Raw genomic sequence first — 21,690 nt, 5'->3', positions numbered from 1 at the left:
TGTCAACAGCTCTCTTGTGAAAGATACCAAACACTGCTTAAAGTAAGCCCAACATGACACACATGGAGCAAAAATCTCTGACCCTGTGTGATTAAAACACTTTTAAAGCGACTCAAGTCTTGCCTCTTATTATTTTTTTTCCTTTTGGTTCTGTCCTTTTCTGGATAGGAATGGATTTGATCTTTGCATTAGTTTCATCTAGCCAGAAATGTGAAAGCAATTCATCTCCTAAGGTTGAGAAAATCTACCATTCCACAAAATTATTACTAGGGAGAAAAGTAAAAATCTTAATCACAAAGTATTGCTAACCAAAAGTATACAGGCAATGACTGGATCCAAAACAAAGCAGCCATGGGCCAGGCACCAGGATGTCAAAATCTAAACACAGATCCCTCCCTAATTAGTTGTCACAGGGCTATTGAGGTGTGGGACTCTAGCAAGTGATGGTAGATTAAAACCCAACTTTGTTACTAGTTAGCTGTGGAAACTCAAGCCCATTTTTTAACCCTTAAGTTAAGGTTCAGTTTCCTCTCCTGTAAAATGGGTAGGACAATGTAAAAATTTAAATAGATAAAACAGGTCAGTAATTAGCAGAGTTCTTAGCCCAATGTTAACATGCAGAAAATTTTACTACCCCTGTCCATGATCTGTATGACCTGGGCAAGTGATTGTACCTATCCAAGATTTAGTTTCCTTATCTGTAAAGTGAGGGCATAATTCTAAATTATGAGAGTAAAACAAAATTAGTCAGTAGAGTGGAGGTCACGGAGCCATCATCATGCTTTGTAAAATGGCTCTCTCAGCACACTTGGACCTTGCCCCTTTCTACACTGCTAACATGCAGTCAGTCCATGCAGAGTCAGTGTCTTCACAAATCTTTGAAGTCAGTGTGCCTTAGTTTAAATCTTAGTCTGAAATTAAAGTCCACAGGTATGGTTTTGTCCATCAGGCTGAAAATATTAATGTGGGACTGACATTCAAGAAAAAGAACATTGAAGAGATACAGTTAAATAGTTTGCCGATACCCAAAAAACCAAGAGAAGTTCAAGTTAACACTACAACAGGTACTATGATTTTAAATTGTTCCTTTGCCTCTCCACCCTTTTAATAATGTACTTTTTCTGGTTATCTTTCCTGTACCTAGGATGAGCCCTTCCGGCTTCAAGCTTCTCTGGATGTGGGAAGTTCAAACACATTTACAATGTAATTTCAATTCAATGTAAGAAAATCAACATGAGGAGAGAAACCAAGATGGCGGCATAGGTAAACACCTAAACTGCTGCCTCGCACAACAATTTCAAAACTACAACTAAAAGACAGAACGGACACCATCCAGAACCACAGGAAAGCTGGCTGAGTGACAATTCTACAACTAGAAGGAAAAAGAAAAGCTCACAGAGAATTGGAGGTACGGCAAAGGGGCTTTGTGCGCGCAGAGAGGAAGGGCGGCTGAGAGCCTGGCTGACTTTCTTTGGCGGAAGGGGGAAGGAAGCCACCAACTGCACTGAACCCCAGTTCTGACTGCACTGAACCCCAGTTCCGGGAAAACCCCTGGGGACCCACGCTCTTACGGGGGGAGTCTGGACTCTCGGGCAGAGACTCGAGCTGGGAAAGGCAGAAGTCTGAAGGCGCACGCGGGCCAGTGCGCACAAAGGCTGCGGAGGTTGCCACAGGCTTTCCCTAGTGGAAGGAAGTCAGAGGCTCCTGACGGCACTGAGCCCCAGTTCTGACTGCAGTGAACCCCAGTTCCAGGCGAGCCCCTGGGGACCCACGCTCTTGTGGGGGGAGTCTGGACTCTCAGGCGGAGACTCGAGCTGGGGAAGGCGGAGGACTGAAAGCGCACGTGCGCGCAAGGGCAAGGCTGACAGGAAGCCAAGACTGAGACTCCACCCCATCCAAGCTGAGCACAGAGGCTATTGCAATTTGGCAAGTCTAATCCTATAAGGCTGTCTCCAGCACCGAACTTCTCCCAGCATAGACACAGCTGATCCTTACAGCCAACTGGCCCAGAGGTCAATTCTTCCCAGTGATACCAACAACAATAAAGACTTAATTACAACAAGGCTGTACATACAGTCCACAAAGGGGTGCACCAAGAGTGTCCACCTCAGGTTAACTGGGGAAGCAGACCCACTGGGCCTTATTGGAAACCTAGCACAAATATCTACCTTACCAACTCAGGGAATCAGTGAAAATGCGGGGTCAAAGAATCAGATCACAAATGAAAGAAATGGAGGAAAACAAACGACTGGATATAGAATTCAAAACCACGGTTATAAGACTTTTTAAGAATATCCTAGAAAAGGCCGATAAATATAACGAGACCCTCGAAGATATGAAAAAGGACCAACTAGAAATTAAACATACACTGACTGAAATAAAAAATATTATACAGAGACCCAAAAACAGAATAGAGGAACACAAGAACCAAGTTAAAGAATTGAAATACAAAGAAGCAAAAAACACTCAACCGAAAAAGCAAAAAGCAAAAAAAAAAATCCTAAAAGTTGAAGATAATGTAAGAAGACTCTGGGACAACTTCAAGCGTACCAACATCAGAATTATGGGGGTGCCAGAAGAAGAGAGAGAGCAAGATACTGAAAACCTATTTGAAGAAATAATGACCGAAAACTTCCCCCACCTGGTGAAAGAAATAGACTTACAAGTCCAGGAAGTGCACAGAACCCCAAACAAAAGGAATCCAAAGAGGACCACACCAAGACACATCATAATTAAAATGCCAAGAGCAAAAGACAAAGAGAGAATATTAAAAGCAGCAAGAGAAAAACAGTTAATTACCTACAAGGGAGCACCCATACGACTGTCAGCTGACTTCTCAACAGAAACTATGCAGGCCAGACGGGAGTGGCAAGAAATTTTCAATGTGATGAATAGCAAGAACCTACAACCAAGATTACTCTACCCAGCAAAGCTATCATTCAGAATTGAAGGGCAGATAAAGAGCTTCACAGATAAGAAAAAGCTGAAGGAGTTCATCACCACCAAACCAGTATTATATGAAATGCTGAAAGGTATTCTTAAAGAAGAGGAAGAAGAAAAACGTAAAGAGAAAAATTATGAACAACAAATACATATCTATCAACAAGCGAACCTAAAAATCAAGTGAATTAAAAACCTGAGGAACAGAATAATCTGGTGAATATAATAGAATCAGGGGCATAGAAAGGGAGTGGACTGATAATTCTCAGGGGGAAAGGGGTATGGGGGGTTCATGAAGAGAATGGACAAAAATCATACACCTATGGATGAGGACAGTGCGGGAGAGGTAAGGGCAGAAGGTGGGGTGGGAAATGGGTGGAGGGGAGCTATGGGGGGAAAAAGGAGAAATAATTGTAATAATCTGAATAAAGATTTATTTAAAAAAAAAAAAAGAAAATCAACATGAGTGACTATGTTCATAGTTGCATATGTTCATCTAGTACTTTTTGGTTTATTAAGCATTTTAGCCTCGTTTTGATCCTTAAGAATGTTAGGCACAGCTAAGCCATTCATCTGAATAGATAAGGAAAAAAGACTAAACAGCACATTGTTACACAGAATTCCTTCAACTACAATTTTCTTTCAGTTTGGGTTGGTTTTTCTTTTAATTATGCTTTAAAATCTTTCCTGTTTCATTTTCAGGACTTCACCCTACCTGCTACCTCTCAGTATAAAATACCAACAAAACCAAAAAAATTTCACATCCACTCCACTGGCATTATTACAAGTCTTATCCGTTCTCTACTTCCGCCTGTTTCCTCTCACCCAATAAATATACACGATGATGCTCTGACTCTAATGTTCTTAAGAGGCTGGCTTCACTCATTCATTCAACAAATATTTACAGAGTGTCTTCAAGATTTCAGGCAACTATGCTAGGCACATGGGTTATATCCATGAACAAGAAAAAAAAAATGTTCTCATGGAATTTCCATGAGTAGAAACAGTAACTATTATAAGTGAATATACTTATACACTGTCTTACAGGTGATAAGTAATAAAGAAACAGTAGGGCAAAGACTGTATACTAGGATTGCTGATGGGGTGGCATGAGGGACATTAAATGGGGTGATAAGGAAGCCCTCACTGAAAAGGTGAGACTTGAACCCAGATTGGAAACAGTGAGGATGTTAGCCAAGAGAATACACAGAGAAGAGCATTCCAGGCAGAGGGACAGAGCAAAAGCCCTGGAGCAAGAGTATGTCTGGTATGTTCAATGAACAGCACTAAAGGAGGCCAGTGTGGCTGCAATAAGCTAGTGAGTGATTGAGGAGGGCAGGCAGATCACAAAGGGCCTTGGAGCCCAGCGTAAGGCCTCCATTGTAAAAGTACATTGTAAAGCTTTTACTCCATGTGAAATAAGGAGTCACTGCAGTTTTTGAGCAGAGTGATTTGTTAAGTTTTAAAAAGGAGCTCACCACAGCTGCTGTATTGAGAACAGACTGTAGTGGGCAAAGGTGGAAACAAGGAGACCAGTTAGGCTATTAAATCAGAAGAGCAGCAGGAAAGGTTTTAAGAAGTGTCAGATTCTGGATATATTTTGAAGGTAGAGAGTCATGCTTTCCTAGCAGACTGGATATGGGATGAGAGAGATACTGGATTGTCAAGGATGACAGCTGATCTACAAAGGATGAAGTTGCCATCAATCATTCTGAGGCCCAACTGATACTATGATACACATTACAAGTATCCTGATTTATTTGGTCTCATAAAATTTTAAACTCTCTTTAGTCCACTCTTCTCTTTCTCCTCCCACAGAAATAATCTACTCAGGGAAGGCCAATAATCTACTGCAGATAGATGGAAGTTCCTTCTCAGAAAGGACGGCAATAAGACAGCCTGCTCCAGAAGGCAGCCCCAGACTAGTTAATGTTTGATGACTAGTCAAGTAAACAATGGAAAGTTTCCACTGGTCATTTGTTGGCTGTATGACCTTGGACACATCATTTCTCCCCTCTCTGCCTCATTTCTTTGTCTTAAAGTAAGGATAATATTACCCATAGGGTTATTCTGAGTACTAAACAAACATGTCAAGCAGTATCTGGCACAGACTAAACAATACATACAGGTTGTAATTATTATTATCATCATTATAAGAAATAATACCTAAGGAACTGACGAGTCTAATATAAATTTCAAAAACATGAATACTAGTAATCTAACACTAATGTACACTGAGTACAAAGATAGGGTAAGCTGCAGGTAGGTCTCACAGAAGCCTAACGGCCGTAACTCAGTCACTGAAATCCTATGGGACAAATATTACCCATGTGTGTTTGAACAGGGAAAACATGGGTACATTAGCTCATTTATCTGTGTTTTAAAGAAACTAACCTATCACAGAAGCCTCATGAACTTCTCTGAACCTTTCCATTCTAGTTGTCTGGAACATAAGAATGATGGCGCCCCGTTGGCATGGCTCAGTGGTTGAGCATTGACTTATGAACCAGGAGATCATGGTTCAATTCCCAGTCAGGGCACATGTCCTGGATTGCGGGCTCGATCCCGGGGGGGGGGGGGGGGGGGTGCAGGATACAGCCAATCAATGATTCTCATCATTGATGTTTCTCTCTCTCTCCCCCTCTCCCTTCTTCTCTGAAATCAATATATATATTTTTTAAAAAGAATGATGGTACTTGAGCACCTCAGCTTTTGTTATATGCTGTACTTGTTATATACTGTATTAGAATCAAGAACTGAGATGTAACCTACATAATTTTATTAACCAATGTTACCCTGGTAAACTTAATTAAAAAAAGAATTGATGTAGTTTTAAAATGTTTACTAATCATCTAACACTACTGCACACACACACATATCTATAATAAAAAAAGGGTAATATGCTAATTAGACCGGACGTCCTTCCTGACAAAGCCAGGGCCGGAGGGAAGCCAGCCGGGGTCCTGGATGCCTGCGGGTGGCCCAAGGGAAGCCAGCCGGGGTCCCAGATGCCTGCGGGTGGCCCGAGGGAAGCCGGCCCGGGTCCCGGGTGCTGGAGGGAAGATGGTGCCGGCAGCCAGGGGAAGGAAGACCTACTCTTGCACGAATTTTTGTACATTGGGCCTCTAGTATATACATATATACACACACAATGTATATACATAAATATATATACACACACACTACATATACACATACTGTATATGTAAATATATGTACACACATATCCTCTTTAAGTTAAATCTGTTCTCTTGTCCAGCCTCTAACACGGAATTTCTATGGAAAATGCCCCTGAACAACAGCAACAATTTTCAACCCTGGCTGCATCTTAGAATTACCTTGAGAGCTTTAACCATGATCAAAGGCCCAGTCCTATATTTCTGAGCTAATTGACACCAATGCTGAGAACTGCTGGATAGGTAAATCCCAGAAGTATTACATGAACTTGGGAAACAAAGAAAACACTGTTTAAATATTTCTGGGTTTAAAGTAGCATCATCGTAGGAACCACAGCCTAAATTAGAAATCTTCTTAACCTGACCTAGTCTCTTAAACTATGCTAAACCTACAAAACAAGAATTTGTGATCTTCCAAATGTTTTCTCAAAAGTGAGTGATGACCAAATTTAGATTTCTTTCATGTGAAAGAACACACAATACTATTCTATTTTTCCGGGGCAAAATCCTCCTAAGCCTATTGCCAAATAGCTGGTTACAATTTTTGTGTGTGCGTGAGTGTGTGCGTGCGTGTGTTTCCCTACTATAGTAAGTAACAGTATACAGCCTGGCTCTAAGAAATGTGACTCTCCCTTCTGTTTGTATTTTTAATCCATTATCCTCCTATATAATATGCAAACTGACCATCATGCCCTAGCACAAGATGGCCACCCCCATGTGGTCACAAGATGGCCACCACAAGATGGCCGACATGGGAGGGCAGTTGTGGGCAACCGGGCCTGCAGGGAAGGGCAGTTGGGGGTGACCAGACCAGCAGAGGAGGGCAGTTGGGGGCGACCAGGCCAGTAGGGGAGGGCGGTTGGGGCGATCAGGCCAGCAGGGGAGGGCAGTTGGGGGCGATCGGGCCGGCGGGGGGACAGTTGGGGGCAATCGGGCCAGCAGGGGTGTAGTTAGGCATCGATCAGGCTGGCAGGGGAGTGGTTAGGGGGCGATCAGGCCAGCAGGCAGAAGCGGTTAGAGGCAATCAGGCAGGCTGGCAGGCAGGCAGGCGAGCGGTTGGGAGCCAGCAATCCTGGATTGTGAGAGGGATGTCCAACTGCCCGTGTAGGCCCGTGGGATCGGCCCTAAACCAGCAGTCGGACATCCCCTGAGGGGTTCCAGATTGGAGAGGGTGCAGGCTGGGCTGAGGGACACCCCCCACCCCCGCAGTGCACAAATTTCGTGCACCGGGCCTCTAGTTTAAAACATAAAGCCTCACCCTGGCTGGTGTGGCTCAGTTGGTTGTGGGTCATCCCATGCACCAAAAAATTGCTGCTTTGATTTCCCCTCAGGGCACAAGCCAGGCTTGAGGGCTCCATCTCCAGTAGGGGGCATGCAGGAGGCAGCAGATCCACCTTACACTCTCACACAGATATCTTCCTCCCCCTCCCTCTCTCTAAAAATCAATAAAAATATTTTTAAAATAATAAAACATAAATCCTCTACCCAATATTAGTTCACAACATAAAGGAGAAATTACTGACAAATGTTTTTGCCTATCATATTAGCATAACTGGGATGGTGGGGGCTTGTCCTCAGGGGGGTAGGAATAGCTGGGGGGAGGGGGTCAATTGGGAAAAAAAAGACATATGTAAAACTTTAGACAATAAAAAAAATGTATTCAATAAATTAATAAAAATGTTTTTGCCTGCCAACACATATAGGACTGGGTAATGGCTTTCTTTATTAAACTCATTCACTCACTCATTTCTTTAAAATGCAATACTTATTAACTATTATATACTAGACACTTCTTTCAGGTGCTTGTGACTATAGCAGTGATCAAGACATACCTCGTAACATCCTTTAGATGCCTTTAAATGCATAAATTTAAAAATAAAAGTATTCATGTAGTTCAAAAAAATCTAAAGAATAGGTTAGGATAATGGAAGTCTAAAATAATACTGGAAATGTCATATGGAAGTTCTAATTTAATGAGCACCTATTATAAACAATACTAGAGGCACAGTGCACGGATTCGGCCTGCAGAGAGGGTTGGGGCTGAAACTGGCAGTTCGACATCCCCCAAGGGGTCCTGGAGTGCAAGAGGGCACTCTTCAACATTGCTGTCCTTCAGCAGCTCCTGCATTAAGCATCTGCCCCCTGATGGTCAGTGCATGTCATAGCTACCAGCCAGTCGGCCAGTGGCTTAGGCTTTTATATATATAGATGTTGCAATGATCTCTTTATATGTGGTACTCATTTAATACAGTTGCTGTCCTAAAGAAATTAAATCACTACTCAGAAGAAATTTTAAAAGGCCAAACATTCTTTTAATGGAGTTTAAATTTGGCTTTCCACACTAGAGGAAATACTCCATCCTAAAGTTGACAAGAATGAATTATGGCAGAGTTGTATCAATTCATTCATACAATAATTTTTTTCAGATTAGTTCAACCACATCAACTGTGAGAATTTTACATCAAAAAAAAAAAATCAAGTTGTCATAAAAATATATTTCAAAATTTTTAAAGTTGAAAATTATGTAAACTCTAAGCATGATGCATAAACTGCCCATCTGTAGATATTAAGCCATGTAGTTTATTGATAAAATCGTACTAATGAAGATATTGATAAAAAACAACAGTAAAATAAATAAACTTTACTAGGTCAGTGATCAGTTTTTCAACTTCCTTTACAAACACTAGTCCGGAGCAAAAGTCACTCGGATCAATCAGGAATTCATAGACCTGTAATTCAGCCCCAAGCAAAAACGTTCAACTTAATCCAAAACTGTTTCCAAACCATTCTAACAATACTCTAAAGAAATTTTTTAAGCATTCAGGTGGAGTTAGACTCCAATCCCTCAACCGCCTCCGGTGGGGGAGGGGTAGAAGGGGGCCTCTTGGTTTTGTTTTTAATTTTTAAAGGAAATGCTGGTGGGGGCAGCCAAGCGGAAAGTGGAGTCAATTAGTAAGTTTTCTGGGAGTTGACACAAGCCAACCCTATTCTCCAATTCTAGGGAGACTAATCCCAAAAGGGTAGTCAATCCTCAGTTTTGCCAAAACGTGTCCACTCCGTTCACCTTTTGAAAAATTTAAGAGCTCTGCCTGGTCGCGAACAGCTTGGTTGTGGCCCAGCCCAGCCCGCCCCCGCCCAGCCCTGTCGCTTCCCGTCTGGTGGCCAGGGCCGGCCCCCCGCCCGCGGTACCCGAGCCCGGGTCCGGAGCCGGGCTGAGGGCTAAGCAGCCCGGCCGGCGGGCGGGTGCAGGTCCCTGCCGGGCCGCGCTCACCATCGATGTTCTCCCGGTCGCTGATGTGCTGCAGGTTGCAGCCCGTGTCCTCGCGGCTCAGGTCGGCGTCGGGCCGGTAGGACTCCAGCCGGGAGTGCGCATTCCTCCGGAGCTTGGGGCTGGACGACACGCAGCACGAGGTAGTGTTCCCCATCGTCGGCGACCCGGAGCCCGCGGCGCTCGCCGGGCTCCCGGGGCCGGACGTAGAGCGGGGGCCCGCCCGCCACCAGGGACGGACGGAAGCGCGGTCAGCAGCGGCGGCGGGGGCTCGCCATGGGCGGCGGGTGGGGCGGCGATGGCGACCAGCGGCGGCGGGCGGCTCCCTCGGCCTCCGAGCCGCCCTGGCCCGTCCGCGGCGGTGGGCCCGTCCGCGGCCGAGGAGTACCCGACTGCGCGACTGCAGCCGCCGCGCCGGCCTCACCCCGCCGCGGCCATGGCGGGCGCCGCGCAGGCCGCCTCCCCGCGCTTCCCGCTCGGCGCCCGGTCCCGGCGGCGGCCTCCGCAAGAGGTTCCGGTTCAAGCGGCAGAGACGCGAGTCCGCGGGAGCGGCGGCGAGGGGGCAACGCGGCGGGGGTGGCGGGGGCGGCGGGGGCGGCGAGGGCGGGCTCGGCCCTCGGCTCTGTACGCGGAGGCGGGCTCTGTACGGCCCCGAGGAGGCTCGGCACCCGCCCCGCCCCGCCCCGGCGCCGCCTCTTCCCGCTGCCCTGGAAGCAGATCCGGCCCGGAGCGGGGTTCGGGGCAGGGATGACTCCTCTGCCGCCGGCGGTCCGTGGCACATTTTTCTTCCTCCAGGATGAAGGCTAGTGTGGCGCCCGGGGTTCCTGAGGCTGCGCTGGCCACTCTTGGGAACGGGTCGGGGGGCCTTTCTTCGTTTTCTTTTTTAAGCTTTTAAGAGGAAGCTGCCCTTGATGTTTCTCTCTTCTGCTTTGAGCTTTGCGGAGGACTTGATGGTGGCCCCTGGACTACTGCAGTGTGGAGTCAGCCGCAGCATTTTGTGTCCCACGGAGGAGGATGTGAGGTAAGTAACACCAGCCATCCTTGTTACCTGCGTTCAGTCTTGCTGGCCACTGTCTGAATCGATGCCGCTAAGAGAGGTAAAGGTACCTGCCCCAAACCCTCACCCCCATACCCCCGCCTGTCTTGGGCAGAAATAACCTTCCCACCCACTTCCAATTACTCAGGAGAGACTAGGGGAAAAATATTTTTCAACACGAGGAAACTTAGTGCAATGCTCTTAATTTTTAACATTAGGAAACAGGCACAGAAAGATGAAGTGATGGGAACAAAAGAAGTACGGGAATTAATATTTATTTGGCATCAGCATCTGTGTACATCGTGCCAGAGGCTTTATAAACACTTAATTCATTTAATTCTTGACATTCAACCTTTTTTTAACCTGTTCTGCCCCTCTTGGTAATGTTTATACATTTATTAGGCCATCTTTTTTAAAAGCTCCATGATCCAACAATATTAATGTCAGAATAAAGCGGTGGATGTCCTTGGAAAATAAATGGCAGCAAAGTGCTTATTATGTTGACAAGATGACAAAGGAAGTGTAGAAGAGAAGTTCTGAAGCCTAAAAGAGGTGGAGAGATAGCAGCAAGGCAAAATAAGGCTCTTCATTAAGGTAGTCTTGACACTCTTGCCTCCCAGGAAAGATGAACTGGAATGTAACTACAAGTCAGTGAGTGTGCACATACAGATTTTCAGGGCTACAATGTGGATAAGATGGCTGAAAATCAGGATATTTTATATTCTGGGTGCCATTAGCACCCAATTACTAAACCATATGTATATGGCATATTCATTTAGGCACATTAAATAATTTTTATTTAATCATAAAATTTGCAATTAATGATAAGGTTTGAAGGACTTAAGAGGATGGATCAAATGGCACTGAGGAGACAGACAGCATGTCTGTCCAAGGTTTCTCTTCTGCAGGATCACTGGACAGTGTTAAGTGGGAATAACATTTGAAGGCAGGGAAGACATGACTGGGGTTTTAGGGTAGCCACAAGACTTGAACCAAAAGATGGGACAGCCTCTGATCTGCAGGAACTTTTCTGTTCCCACACCACCTCCACCCACTCTTTGACATTCCCACTGTATTTCCCTTAGAAATGCACCTGTTGGACTTTTTCAGATATATGACTTTTCGTCAGTGGGCCTGGGGAGGAAAGGTAAGTGCTAAAGCCTTACCAGTGATTTAGCTGAGTGCCAACCACCACACCCTTACACACACACACACTTCAAACTCCTCCAAGCAGAGATGCTTTTGCTTGACACACAGTGACACTTTAAGAAAGGTGTCACGTATTGAATACCTGCTAAAAGCCAGGCATTGTGCCAAGTTTTTATGTATATATTTTTAATTGATTTCAGAGAGGAAGGGAGAGGGAGATAGAAACATCAATGATGAGAGAAAATTACTGATCTGCTGCCTCCTGCATGCCCCACACTGGGAATCCAGCCCACAACCCAGGCATCAACGGTGACCTCTTGGTTCATAGGTTGACACTCAACCACTGAGCCACACCAGCTGGGCACTAAGTATTTTTTACATCTAAGCCTATGCTGTTATCTCCCATTTTACAAATAAAGACACTTTAGTTCCAATAATTAAATCTGTCTAAGGTGAGACTACTGAGAAATGGCCTAACCGGAGGGTTCTGATTACAAAATCCCTTCTGAGTTGCATCCAGCTGAACCTCCTGCCCCCATCTCTAAGTATCACTGTACAGGACAGGGGCAGGGACAGATTAGAATAATGAGAGAAGAAATCTGCAAAAGTTTTGAGTGGAAAAGAGACTAGTGTTGCTTCTTTCCTCTTCTGTTCTTTTGCTGACTAAAGTTGCAAGTGATCACTTAGGACTAGTTCTAGACTTGGAGAAGAGAGAATGGAGCCTTGTTATTTCTGTGGGACCCAGCCCTTCTGACCAGAGTAAGTAGTGGGTCAACGAGGAGAAGCATTATGCAGAAATTTAGTCACACCATCTCTGACATTGTATAACTTGTAAATCTAAATGTGGGGACACTTCTTCAATAGGATAGATATAGCCCAGGACTGGGGCTGGAGGGGGAGAGGCTCTCTACTCAAAAAATTTAGCCTTCTTAGAAACCATCAGCCTGGATCTAATCAGAGCCAACCCTGCACTTTGAGCCAAAAGAATCATGACATAATTCTTTTCCTTCATCTTTCTTTGTTAGCAGGGTTTAAGAATTTGGTCATTATAAAGAGGTAGATATGGAACTTGGGTGAGCTAATTAAGTCAATGCTTTTCACATTTTTTAGCAGTAGTAGCTTTTTTTTTTTTCAACAAAATTTTTAATGGAACCAAAATATTTCAAACAAATGATATTAGTATTAACTTAAATGTTTATAAGATCTTATAAAAACATATTGGTGAGTATAGACCACCTTAATTAAATTAGGTAGAGCATAATAAATACAGTCTTACTTCAGCTACACACATATCCATGAAATATGAATCTGTCATTTGTACAACTCTCAGAATCACCTCCTAGAATACAGAAAACACTGAGACACATTAACCCAGGATCTGGACCTTTGGTCAAAAGAATGAAAAAGGCTAGTCTCAGGAACAAAGGAAAAAACCTGCTCAAAGTATATCTGCCCTTTCCTTGTTACCTGGTAGGCAGTTTGGTATGGCAGTTACTCAAACATTTGTAAAGCAGTTGTGAAATAACCAAGACTCTGTTGTATTACCAATGCTCTTGTCACCCAATGACCACCTCTCAAATAAGGCCTCCCTTTCCTATTCAGTGGTAAGCAGTTCACAATGTAACCAGCTTACTTAATGGGAAAGTATTTACTTTGGTAGCCACTTGACCTTGACCAATGTAGATGATTTATTTATTGATAAAACATTTGAAAGAGTGCTGAGCCAGGCACCTTGAGTACAAAAATAGATAAGATATAGTCTTGCCCTAGAGAAACTCATAGTGCAGTAAACAGTCAAAAGAACAGATTTAGGACATGTACAGTAATGTGAGTGATTATAGTCATTTAGTGCTAAGTTCTGAAGAATGCAAAGTCTGATACCTATAAATATATACCTTTTTCACCTGCGGATACACCTATAAGAGATTTATCCCATAAATTAAAGAATTGTACCCAGAGACTGTCAGATTGAAAACGCACAAGCAATTAAAGATGGCTAGTAGATTTAAATATCAATGACAAATCTTCTGGACCAAAGTAACTGCTAAGAACATATTGAGAAGGATTCTGAGGTCATGTTCCAACTTAACCAGGAAAAACTCTGCCATGAGGAAAAGAGGAGGGGAAGATAACACTTACACGCCACATATTTCCTACCCATGAGTAAAACCTTGGTTTAAATAAGGAAGCACAGACAGCCATACTCTCTGGATACCTGGGCAAAGGCCCACTTAGAAATTGATTTATCTACCTCACCACTGAGAATACACCACCTGTCCCCAGGTTAGACAGCCTTATAAGAAGTCTAATCTCTTTTGCCAAGCTATCTTTTTTATCCCTCTTTGCTCACCACGGATAGGAAGGGTAAATGTATATGTAATCTCCAAGAACTAGGATGTACTTTTGATAAGGTAAATTCCAGCATCTCACTGGGTCAGACATAGGTCAGGCTGGGAGAAGCTGCTGCTTCCCTACCCATTGTCCATTCTTCCATCTCCCTTAGTACGGGTTCTCCATTTTGTGAGGAACAGCAATATGCCTGCCTAAAAGAGGATAGCTGGCCACATGACTAAATCAGACCAATGAGATATGAGTGGAATATTCCAGGAAAGCTCTCTGAAGAGGCTTCCTCTTTTCTACTTTCTGCAATGTGGACATGATGGCTGGAATTCAAGCATGCATGTTTGAGTACCAGGTGACCTTGGAGATGGAAGCCATGAACTAAGGTAATGTCCCCGTACTCTTATACCTGAGAAAAATAAACTATTGTATAAGCCAGGACGAGAACAGGTAACATTGTCTCAGGAAGTGCCTGCCAATGCTTAGATGGCTGATGAATTTCTTTTGGGCTGCCACTTCAGCTAAACGCAATCATCTATAGCAGTGGTCTGCAAACCACGGCTCGCGAGCCACATGCGGCTCACGAGCTGCGGTTTGCCACTCTGTTGACTAATGAGTTTGCCGTCCACTGGACTAGACTAAATGTTACTGGGTAGTTGGAAGCTGTGAGGATTAGGCAATTGTGGCATATTGTGCAAAGAGGTAAAGGGTAGTATATGACAGTGGTCGGCAAACTCATTGGTCAACAGAGCGGCAAACCGCGGCTCGCGAGCCGCATGTGGCTCGTGAGCCACTGTTTGCCGACCACTGATCTATAGGAACTCATTAATACACAAAGTGAGATCTATGGGATATTACCTGTTCTCGCCCTGGCTGATCCCCTGCTCAGTCAGGGCATGTGTGGGAGGCAGCCAATCCATGTGTCTCTCTCACATTGATGCTTCTCTCTCTATCCTCCTTCCCTGCCTTCCAGTCACTCTGATTAACAAAAATAAAATGTTATCTGTTCTAGCCGAAACCGGTTTGGCTCAGTGGATGGAGCGTCTGCCTGCGGACTGAAGGGTCCTGGGTTCGATTCCGGTCAAGGGCATGTACCTTGGTTGCGGGCACATCCCCAGTGGAAGGTGTGCAGGAGGCAGCTGATCGATGTTTTTCTCTCATCGATGTTTCTGGCTCTCTATCCCTTTCCCTTCCTCTCTGTAAAATATCAATAAAATATATATTTTTTAAAAAATGTTATCTGTTCTCTAATAACATAGTACCAGTTAGTGTATCTGATTAGCCAGAGTGATCACTTCTCAAGGCACTAAATGAATAGCAGAACATAGGGCAGCATCTTCACTCATAAAACTGAGGGGCCAGAGAAAAAGGAGCAATGAGAGAACAAGACCTGCTCCGAGGGGATCCAGCCAGGATCCACCATGGGGGGCCTGGAGTACACAGGGGAAAATAAGGGGCACCAAATGCAAAGGGAATCGGGTGAAAAACAGTAAAATCAGTATTGGGAAGACTCATTGTACCTGCTTCCAAAATGTATACTTCACAACTTTGCCTTGGGGCACTTCTGTGTACACTTATTATACAAAGCCATGGGATATAGTTGAGAGAAAAGGCAGACTGATCCTATTTACAAAAATACTGTATATTCCTATGAATAACAAAGCGACATTTTTAGGGACATTCACAAATAGACTTAACAATGATTATATCCAAAATGCAAAACTTGATTTTGTTTTCCTCTGTTCATTTTTTCATTAAGTCTTTATCTTTTCCACAAGCAATAATGCATTTCCTGTTTCCTCTCTCTAAAAAAGAATAGCCTGACAAAATCCTTTTACCTTAAATGCTTTCCCCCTTCTCTAGTCTTTGTCTAAAACCATTGTGCTTTGCTAAAACAAGCCAAGATTGTGCTCTGACTGTTGTGTCTCAGTGATTAGAGTGTTGGCCCATGCACTGAAGGGTCACAAGTTTAAATACCCATCAAGGGCACATACCTGGGTTGCAGGTTCCATCAGTGCAGGAGGCAACCAATTGATGTGTGCCTCTCCCCTCCCTCCCTTCCACTTTCTAAAAATCAATGAAAATAATATCCTTGGATGAGGATTAACAACAATAAAAAACAAGCAAGGATTGTAAAGTAGAATCCATGCTCATGATAGAGCAGACTCCAAGTTGGAGGACACCTCATCCATTACAAGAAGGCCTGGATTCAAGTGGAAGCCATGGTTCTACTGCAGCAAAGAGCAACCTGGAAATTTGCATTCTGTTCAGAATTCTAGCTCTTAGACCAGGTGTGGGGAACCTTTTTTCTGCCAAGGGCCATTGGATACTTATCATTTGCAGGCCATACAAAGTTATCAACTTAAAATTAGCCTGCTATATTTGGTCAAACAATTAATTCACCCCTAAAGCTTTGCCAGGGGCAGACCAAATGATTTCATGGGCCAGATGTTCCCACCCCTGTTTAGACCAAAAAATGCTGGTGTAATTTATTGCCTTTGGGCATTGAACATGTTATTCTCCATTTTTTTTAACTTACTGTAAAATTATATTAGCTATGCTGCTACTTAAGCTAAGATACCTTCTGTCCAGTCAGTTTCTGTCTTTTTGAGGGCCATGGCACCTCGCTGCTCCTCTCTGCCCCCTTCTCCCCAGGGCTGAGTATAGGGAACTGTATAAGCATTACGTTGAATCTACCTGTGCCTTTTAGTTATTAAAACAGTTTAAAAAGTGAATCTCCAAAATGCAGACCATTGTCTTCTCCATTAAAAAGCATTTTCCACCCACCCGCCATGACTTACTGGTTTGAGCATCTACCTATGAACCAGGAGGTCATGGTTCGATTCCCAGTCAGGGCACATGCCTGGATTGCAGATCCCCAGTAGGGGGCGTGCAAGAGGTAGCCAATCGATGCTCTCTCATCATTGATGTTTCTATCTCTCCCTCTCTGAAATCAATAAAAACATATTTGAAAAAAATTTGAAAGCATTTCCCAAAGGTCTAAACTTGAAGATGCTGAAAATGAAATATATTTGTGTACAAAGGGAGAATGAAAAAAATAAACCAGCAAAGCTAGGTTCATTTCCTTTAAGCAACATCTACTTAGAGGCTTCCAGCATGTGGAACTCAGAACCTTGTCCTGAATGAGGTGATGTATCACAGTACCTGCTTTGTAAAACCAGATATAGCCCTGTTATTGCCACTCCCAAATCCAGGTCTCCGTCCTCTGTTAATGTCTTCTCGATCCACTCAGGAGAATTACAGCAGCTGAGCTCTGTGGATTAAACAGAATGATCAAGCAATACTGTTCTGAATACCTACAACATCTCTACAGGATTACTAAGCATTGAGCTTATTTCAATTTGTAATGAAAGCTCTATACAATAATGTCGTTGAATAAATCCCTTAATTCAATTAATCAATACAGCAAAATTAAATCAACAAATACTTAGGGTATCTGTCATGGGCCGAAGGATCTGAAAACCCAGCTGGAATGAGACTTGAAATTGTGGAAAAGTTAAATTGCCAAATAAGCAGTACACCCAGTAATTAGTCTAAGAGTTGAGAGAGGGAACCATCATTTTAGGCTTCAGTGGGCTGGGGAGGCTTAATGGGAAACACATTTATTCAGTGCCAAAATTCAAAAGGCCAATAAGGAATTTTTATAAATTATGGAGTGCTATTTTTATGATTAAAAAAAACATGAAGTTGTGAGTTGGGTCTGAAGAATAAAAGAAACTAAGCTATATTTAACAATGGAATTTATAAAGAATATTTTGTTACAATTCTAATTCACTGAATAATAGCATTCTGAAGGCTATGATGATAACATCCACTATCACCCAGTTCCACTCACAGAACCATTGGGAGAGATTTGAAATCCTCACCAGAGGATATGTTTTATTGATTTTAGAGGAAGGGAGAGAGAGAAACATCGATCAGTTGTTACCCATACACCCCGACCTGAGGGATTGAACTCGCAACGTCCATATGTGCCCTGACTAGTAACTGAACCTGCAACCTTTGGGTATACGGGACGACACTCCAACCAACTGATCCATACCAGCCAGGACTAGAGACTTAAATTTTAAATGTCAACATACTATAAAAATGTAAAGAATTAGCTGCATAAATAATATACTTTATCTACAAAAGTTTTATTTGGAACTATGAAGTTGACATTTTTGCTATCCCGGTTCAGTCAAGATGACCAGAACAATCTTAGAGAAGAACTAGAATTTAATTTTATTTGAACTAAGAAAATATAACTCTGATCATTGGTAATGCCTCTTATTTCCTTTCCATTTTTTAAAAATCAATTTTAATAAGGTATGGTTTACATAATAGAAGTTTCTCCCATTTTAATTATCAAAACATTTTCATGTATTTAAGAATTTAATATACCAGTGTAACCACCACCACTACAATCAAGATAAAGAACATTTTCATCACCCCCAAAATTCTCTTGTGCCCATCCAGTTCACTATTCCCCAGCCTTTCTCTTTCTTTTTCCCTTGGCAAGATGGCAGAATATGCCTTGACTACCCACATTGCCCATTTTTTGGGATCAGCATCTGCTCTTTCCATTTCTTGAATTCCCCTTTGTAAAGGAGATATATAATGAAAAAGAATTATAACAAGAATATTGGATTTTAGTGATACCAGCATGGCAGACTTCGCTATGGGTATATACAAAAATCTTTTGATATTCCTCATGCTTTGAGAGAAAAAAAGAACCACAGTAGTTGCACAATTAAAACAGCTCAGGCTTGCCGAAACCGGTGTGGCTCAGCGGATAGAGCGTCGGCCTGCGGACTGAAGGGTCCCGGGTTCGATTCCGGTCAAGGGCATGTACCTTGGTTGCGGGCACATCCCAAGTGGGAGGTGTGCAGGAGGCAGCTGATTGATGTTTCTCTCTCATCGATGTTTCTAGCTCTCTCTCCCTCTCCCTTCCTCTCTGTAAAAAATCAATAAAAAATATATTAAAAAAAAAAAAAAAAGCTCAGGCATAAACAGAACCAATTGTAATAATGTTTGAAGATCCAGAAACTACAAGATAAATGTAGTCAACCTGGGATGCTCAGATGCTGTTTGACTACCTGGCAAAAAAGCATGGTTTTAAACAAGAATATTTAGATACTACAGATATGCAAAATTTCAATGTGAGTGTGGAAATTACTATGGAGCAGCAGAATATCTTTACTTCTTTAGAGTGCTGGTTCCAACAATAGATAGAAATGCTTTGAATTCACTCTGTGGACAACTGACCTCTGAAATCTTAATGCAGAATTGGGATGCAACCATGGAAGACCTTACATGGTTAAAAGAGACCATCCTGTATACACTGAGTGGCCAGATTATTATGACCACCTGACGTTTGTAGGCAAATTAGCCATACACTGCATTGTATGGGATATGGAAGCCAAAGGACTGTTCGAACACCTTTGCTATCTTCAGTTACCAAGATAAAACTTCTCCAATTCGCACAGGAACACAAGGATTGGACAGTCGAGCATTGGAAAAAAGTCATGTGGTCCGATGAATCACGTTTCCAGTTGCATCATGCAGATGGCAGAGTGAGAATTTGGTGGAAACAGCATGAAAGCATGCACCCCACATGCATGAGTACAACCCTTCAAGCTGGTGGGGGCAGTGTTATGGTTTGGGGCATGTTTTCCTGGCATGATTTGGGCCCGTTAATTCTTGTGGAACAACATCTGAATAGCACAACATACCTAAGTATCGTTGCTGATCAAGTTCATCCTAGCATGTTGATGGTGTATCCCAATGGAGATGGTTTCTTCCAACAAGACAATGCACCATGCCACGGTGCTCGTATTGTGCAGGAGTGGTTTCAAGAACATGAGGGAGACTTTACCTTGCTTAGGTGGCCCCCACAATCACCAGATCTCAGTCCAATTGAGCATTTGTGGGACGAAGTTAAAAGAGCCATCAGGCAGCTGGTTCCACAACCATCAAATCTCACAGAACTGGACTGCTATTCATCAGGCATGGTGTCAGATTCCTCGCATCACCTTTCAACATCTCGTGGAGTTAATGCCAAGAAGAATCGCTGCAGTATTGAAAGCAAAAGGTGGCCCAACGAAGTACTGATGGGGTGGTCATAATAATCTGGCCACTCAGTGTAATAAAATGCTAATATGCAAATTGTCCCCACGAGACCAGGAGTTAGAATTAGACGTGTGCTGACCACCAGGGGGCAGCGCGGAACATGGCAGGAGTCGGCAACGCAGCGCTGGCAGCAGTGGAAGTGCTTCTGGCCCCGATGGGCCCCAAAGAGAGCGGGACCGCAGCGGGATGGTGGAGCAGGTGAGCGGGGCGACGCTAGACCAAGGCAGGTGCAAAGGGAGGCCCCTGCCAGTGGTGGTGGCAGCCAGCCAAGGAAAGGGAGGCCCTGGCCAGCAGCCGTTAGGCACCCTACCCGTGCACAAATTTCATGCACTGGGCCTCTAGTAGATCATAATTCTGTGAGTTCTCCACTCCAGTCTCTTCAGCAATGAATGTGACTCATTCACTTGCTCTCTTTTCTTCAACCACCCTGAAGGGTCCAATAAAGGTTTTGATCACTTCCTTTACCAACCGCAGTATCTTAATACAATTTAGACAATGTGTTCACATATTCTTTACTATTTGACTACAGCAGTCATAACAAAGATGTTAGAAAACGTCAGCAGGTGCTAAAAGATCTAGTCAAAGTTACTCAACAGGAGTCTTACACATAGAAAGACCCAATTAGAGTTTGTTGAGTTCTTATATGTTAACTTTTACTTTGGCCCCAACTCAGAAAAAGCTAAGGGAATGTGAATCTGTGTGTGTGAATCACTTTTTTTTTTAATCCTCATGGGGTTTTTTTCCATTGTTTGGGTTTTTTTGTTTTTTTTTTTTTTTTTTTAGAGAGAGAGAGAGAGAGTGAAAGGAGGAGGGTGAGAGAGAGAAACATCAACATGAGAGAGACACATCAACAGGGCCAGGGATCAAACCTGCAATCGAGGTATGTGCCCTTCATCAGGAGTCATCAGGGGCCGAGGCTCAAACCACCGAGCAAAAACGGCCAGGGTGTGAATCACTTCTTGTTGCCTTATCTTGAAGAATTCATTGAAAATGCCTGTCTCTTTATATATGAGACTTTTCTTTGCATCCTCCAGTGGATCAGCATTAACATGTTGGCAGAAACTGAACATGACTCCAGAAGAAGCTAAAAGGTAGATTGTAAATTTGATTAGAAATGCAAGACTGGGCCCTGGCCTGGTCATTCGGTTGGAGCTTCTTCCTGTAAACCAGAAGGTGGTGGCTTAGATTCCTGGTCAGGGCACATACCCGGGTTTCCATTTAGATCCCGGGTTATAGCACATGTGGGAAGCAACCAATTCATCTCTCTCTCTCTCTCTCTCTCTCTCTCTCTCTCTCTCTCTCTCTCTCTCCCTCTCCCTCTCCCTCTCCCTCTCCCTCTCCCTCTCCCTCTCCCTCTCCCTCTCCCTCTCCCTCTCCCTCTCCCTCTCCCTCTCTCTCGTCTTTCCCTCCCTCCCTCCCTCTAGAATCAATAAAAAAGAAAGTAAGAAAGGAATGCCAGACTGGGTACCAAGATTTATTCTAAATTAGATCATGTGGTTATGAATAACAATGTAGTTTCATCCTATCTCCAAGTGATTGAAAGGACCAAAAGCCTTTCATTTAGAAGCAAGATGTTGGCCACGAATATTGAGAATAAGCTTAATCAGAATAGGTCAGAGGCTCCTAACTGGGCAACTCAAAAATTCTGA

The 21,690-nt window shown here is 43.5% G+C and overlaps 1 protein-coding gene, 1 long non-coding RNA gene and 1 pseudogene across 4 annotated transcripts in view; 2 read left to right on the top strand and 1 right to left on the bottom strand.

Annotated features, from left to right (window-relative positions):
• The window catches only part of CCNY (cyclin Y), a gene marked incomplete at its 5' end in the record, with an annotated part of 221,320 nt that extends 211,155 nt beyond the window's left edge, over window positions 1-10,165 (bottom strand). For both annotated transcript variants that reach the window (XM_080645034.1, XM_080645035.1), the window contains one exon: window positions 9,388-10,165. In XM_080645034.1, the coding sequence (XP_080501160.1) occupies window positions 9,388-10,165 (778 nt within the window). The remainder of the gene's footprint in view (window positions 1-9,387) is intronic.
• Window positions 10,166-10,280: 115 nt separating this feature from the next.
• LOC308235885 lies at window positions 10,281-15,143 on the top strand. The gene is made up of 2 exons (XR_013959221.1): window positions 10,281-10,405; window positions 14,922-15,143. It is a non-coding gene; the product is annotated as an uncharacterized lncRNA (long non-coding RNA).
• Window positions 15,144-18,428: 3,285 nt separating this feature from the next.
• LOC308240802 (eukaryotic translation initiation factor 3 subunit E-like) lies at window positions 18,429-21,690 on the top strand (annotated as a pseudogene). The gene is made up of 5 exons: window positions 18,429-18,690; window positions 18,926-19,257; window positions 20,384-20,744; window positions 20,986-21,214; window positions 21,514-21,690. The product of its transcript is annotated as a eukaryotic translation initiation factor 3 subunit E-like (transcript).

The sequence above is a fragment of the Plecotus auritus genome (assembly GCF_963455305.1).
Source record: "Plecotus auritus genome assembly, chromosome: 1".
Taxonomy (NCBI): Eukaryota; Metazoa; Chordata; class Mammalia; order Chiroptera; family Vespertilionidae; genus Plecotus; species Plecotus auritus.
Note: the sequence above shows the minus strand (reverse complement) of the source record. Positions and strands in the feature narration are given on the sequence as shown.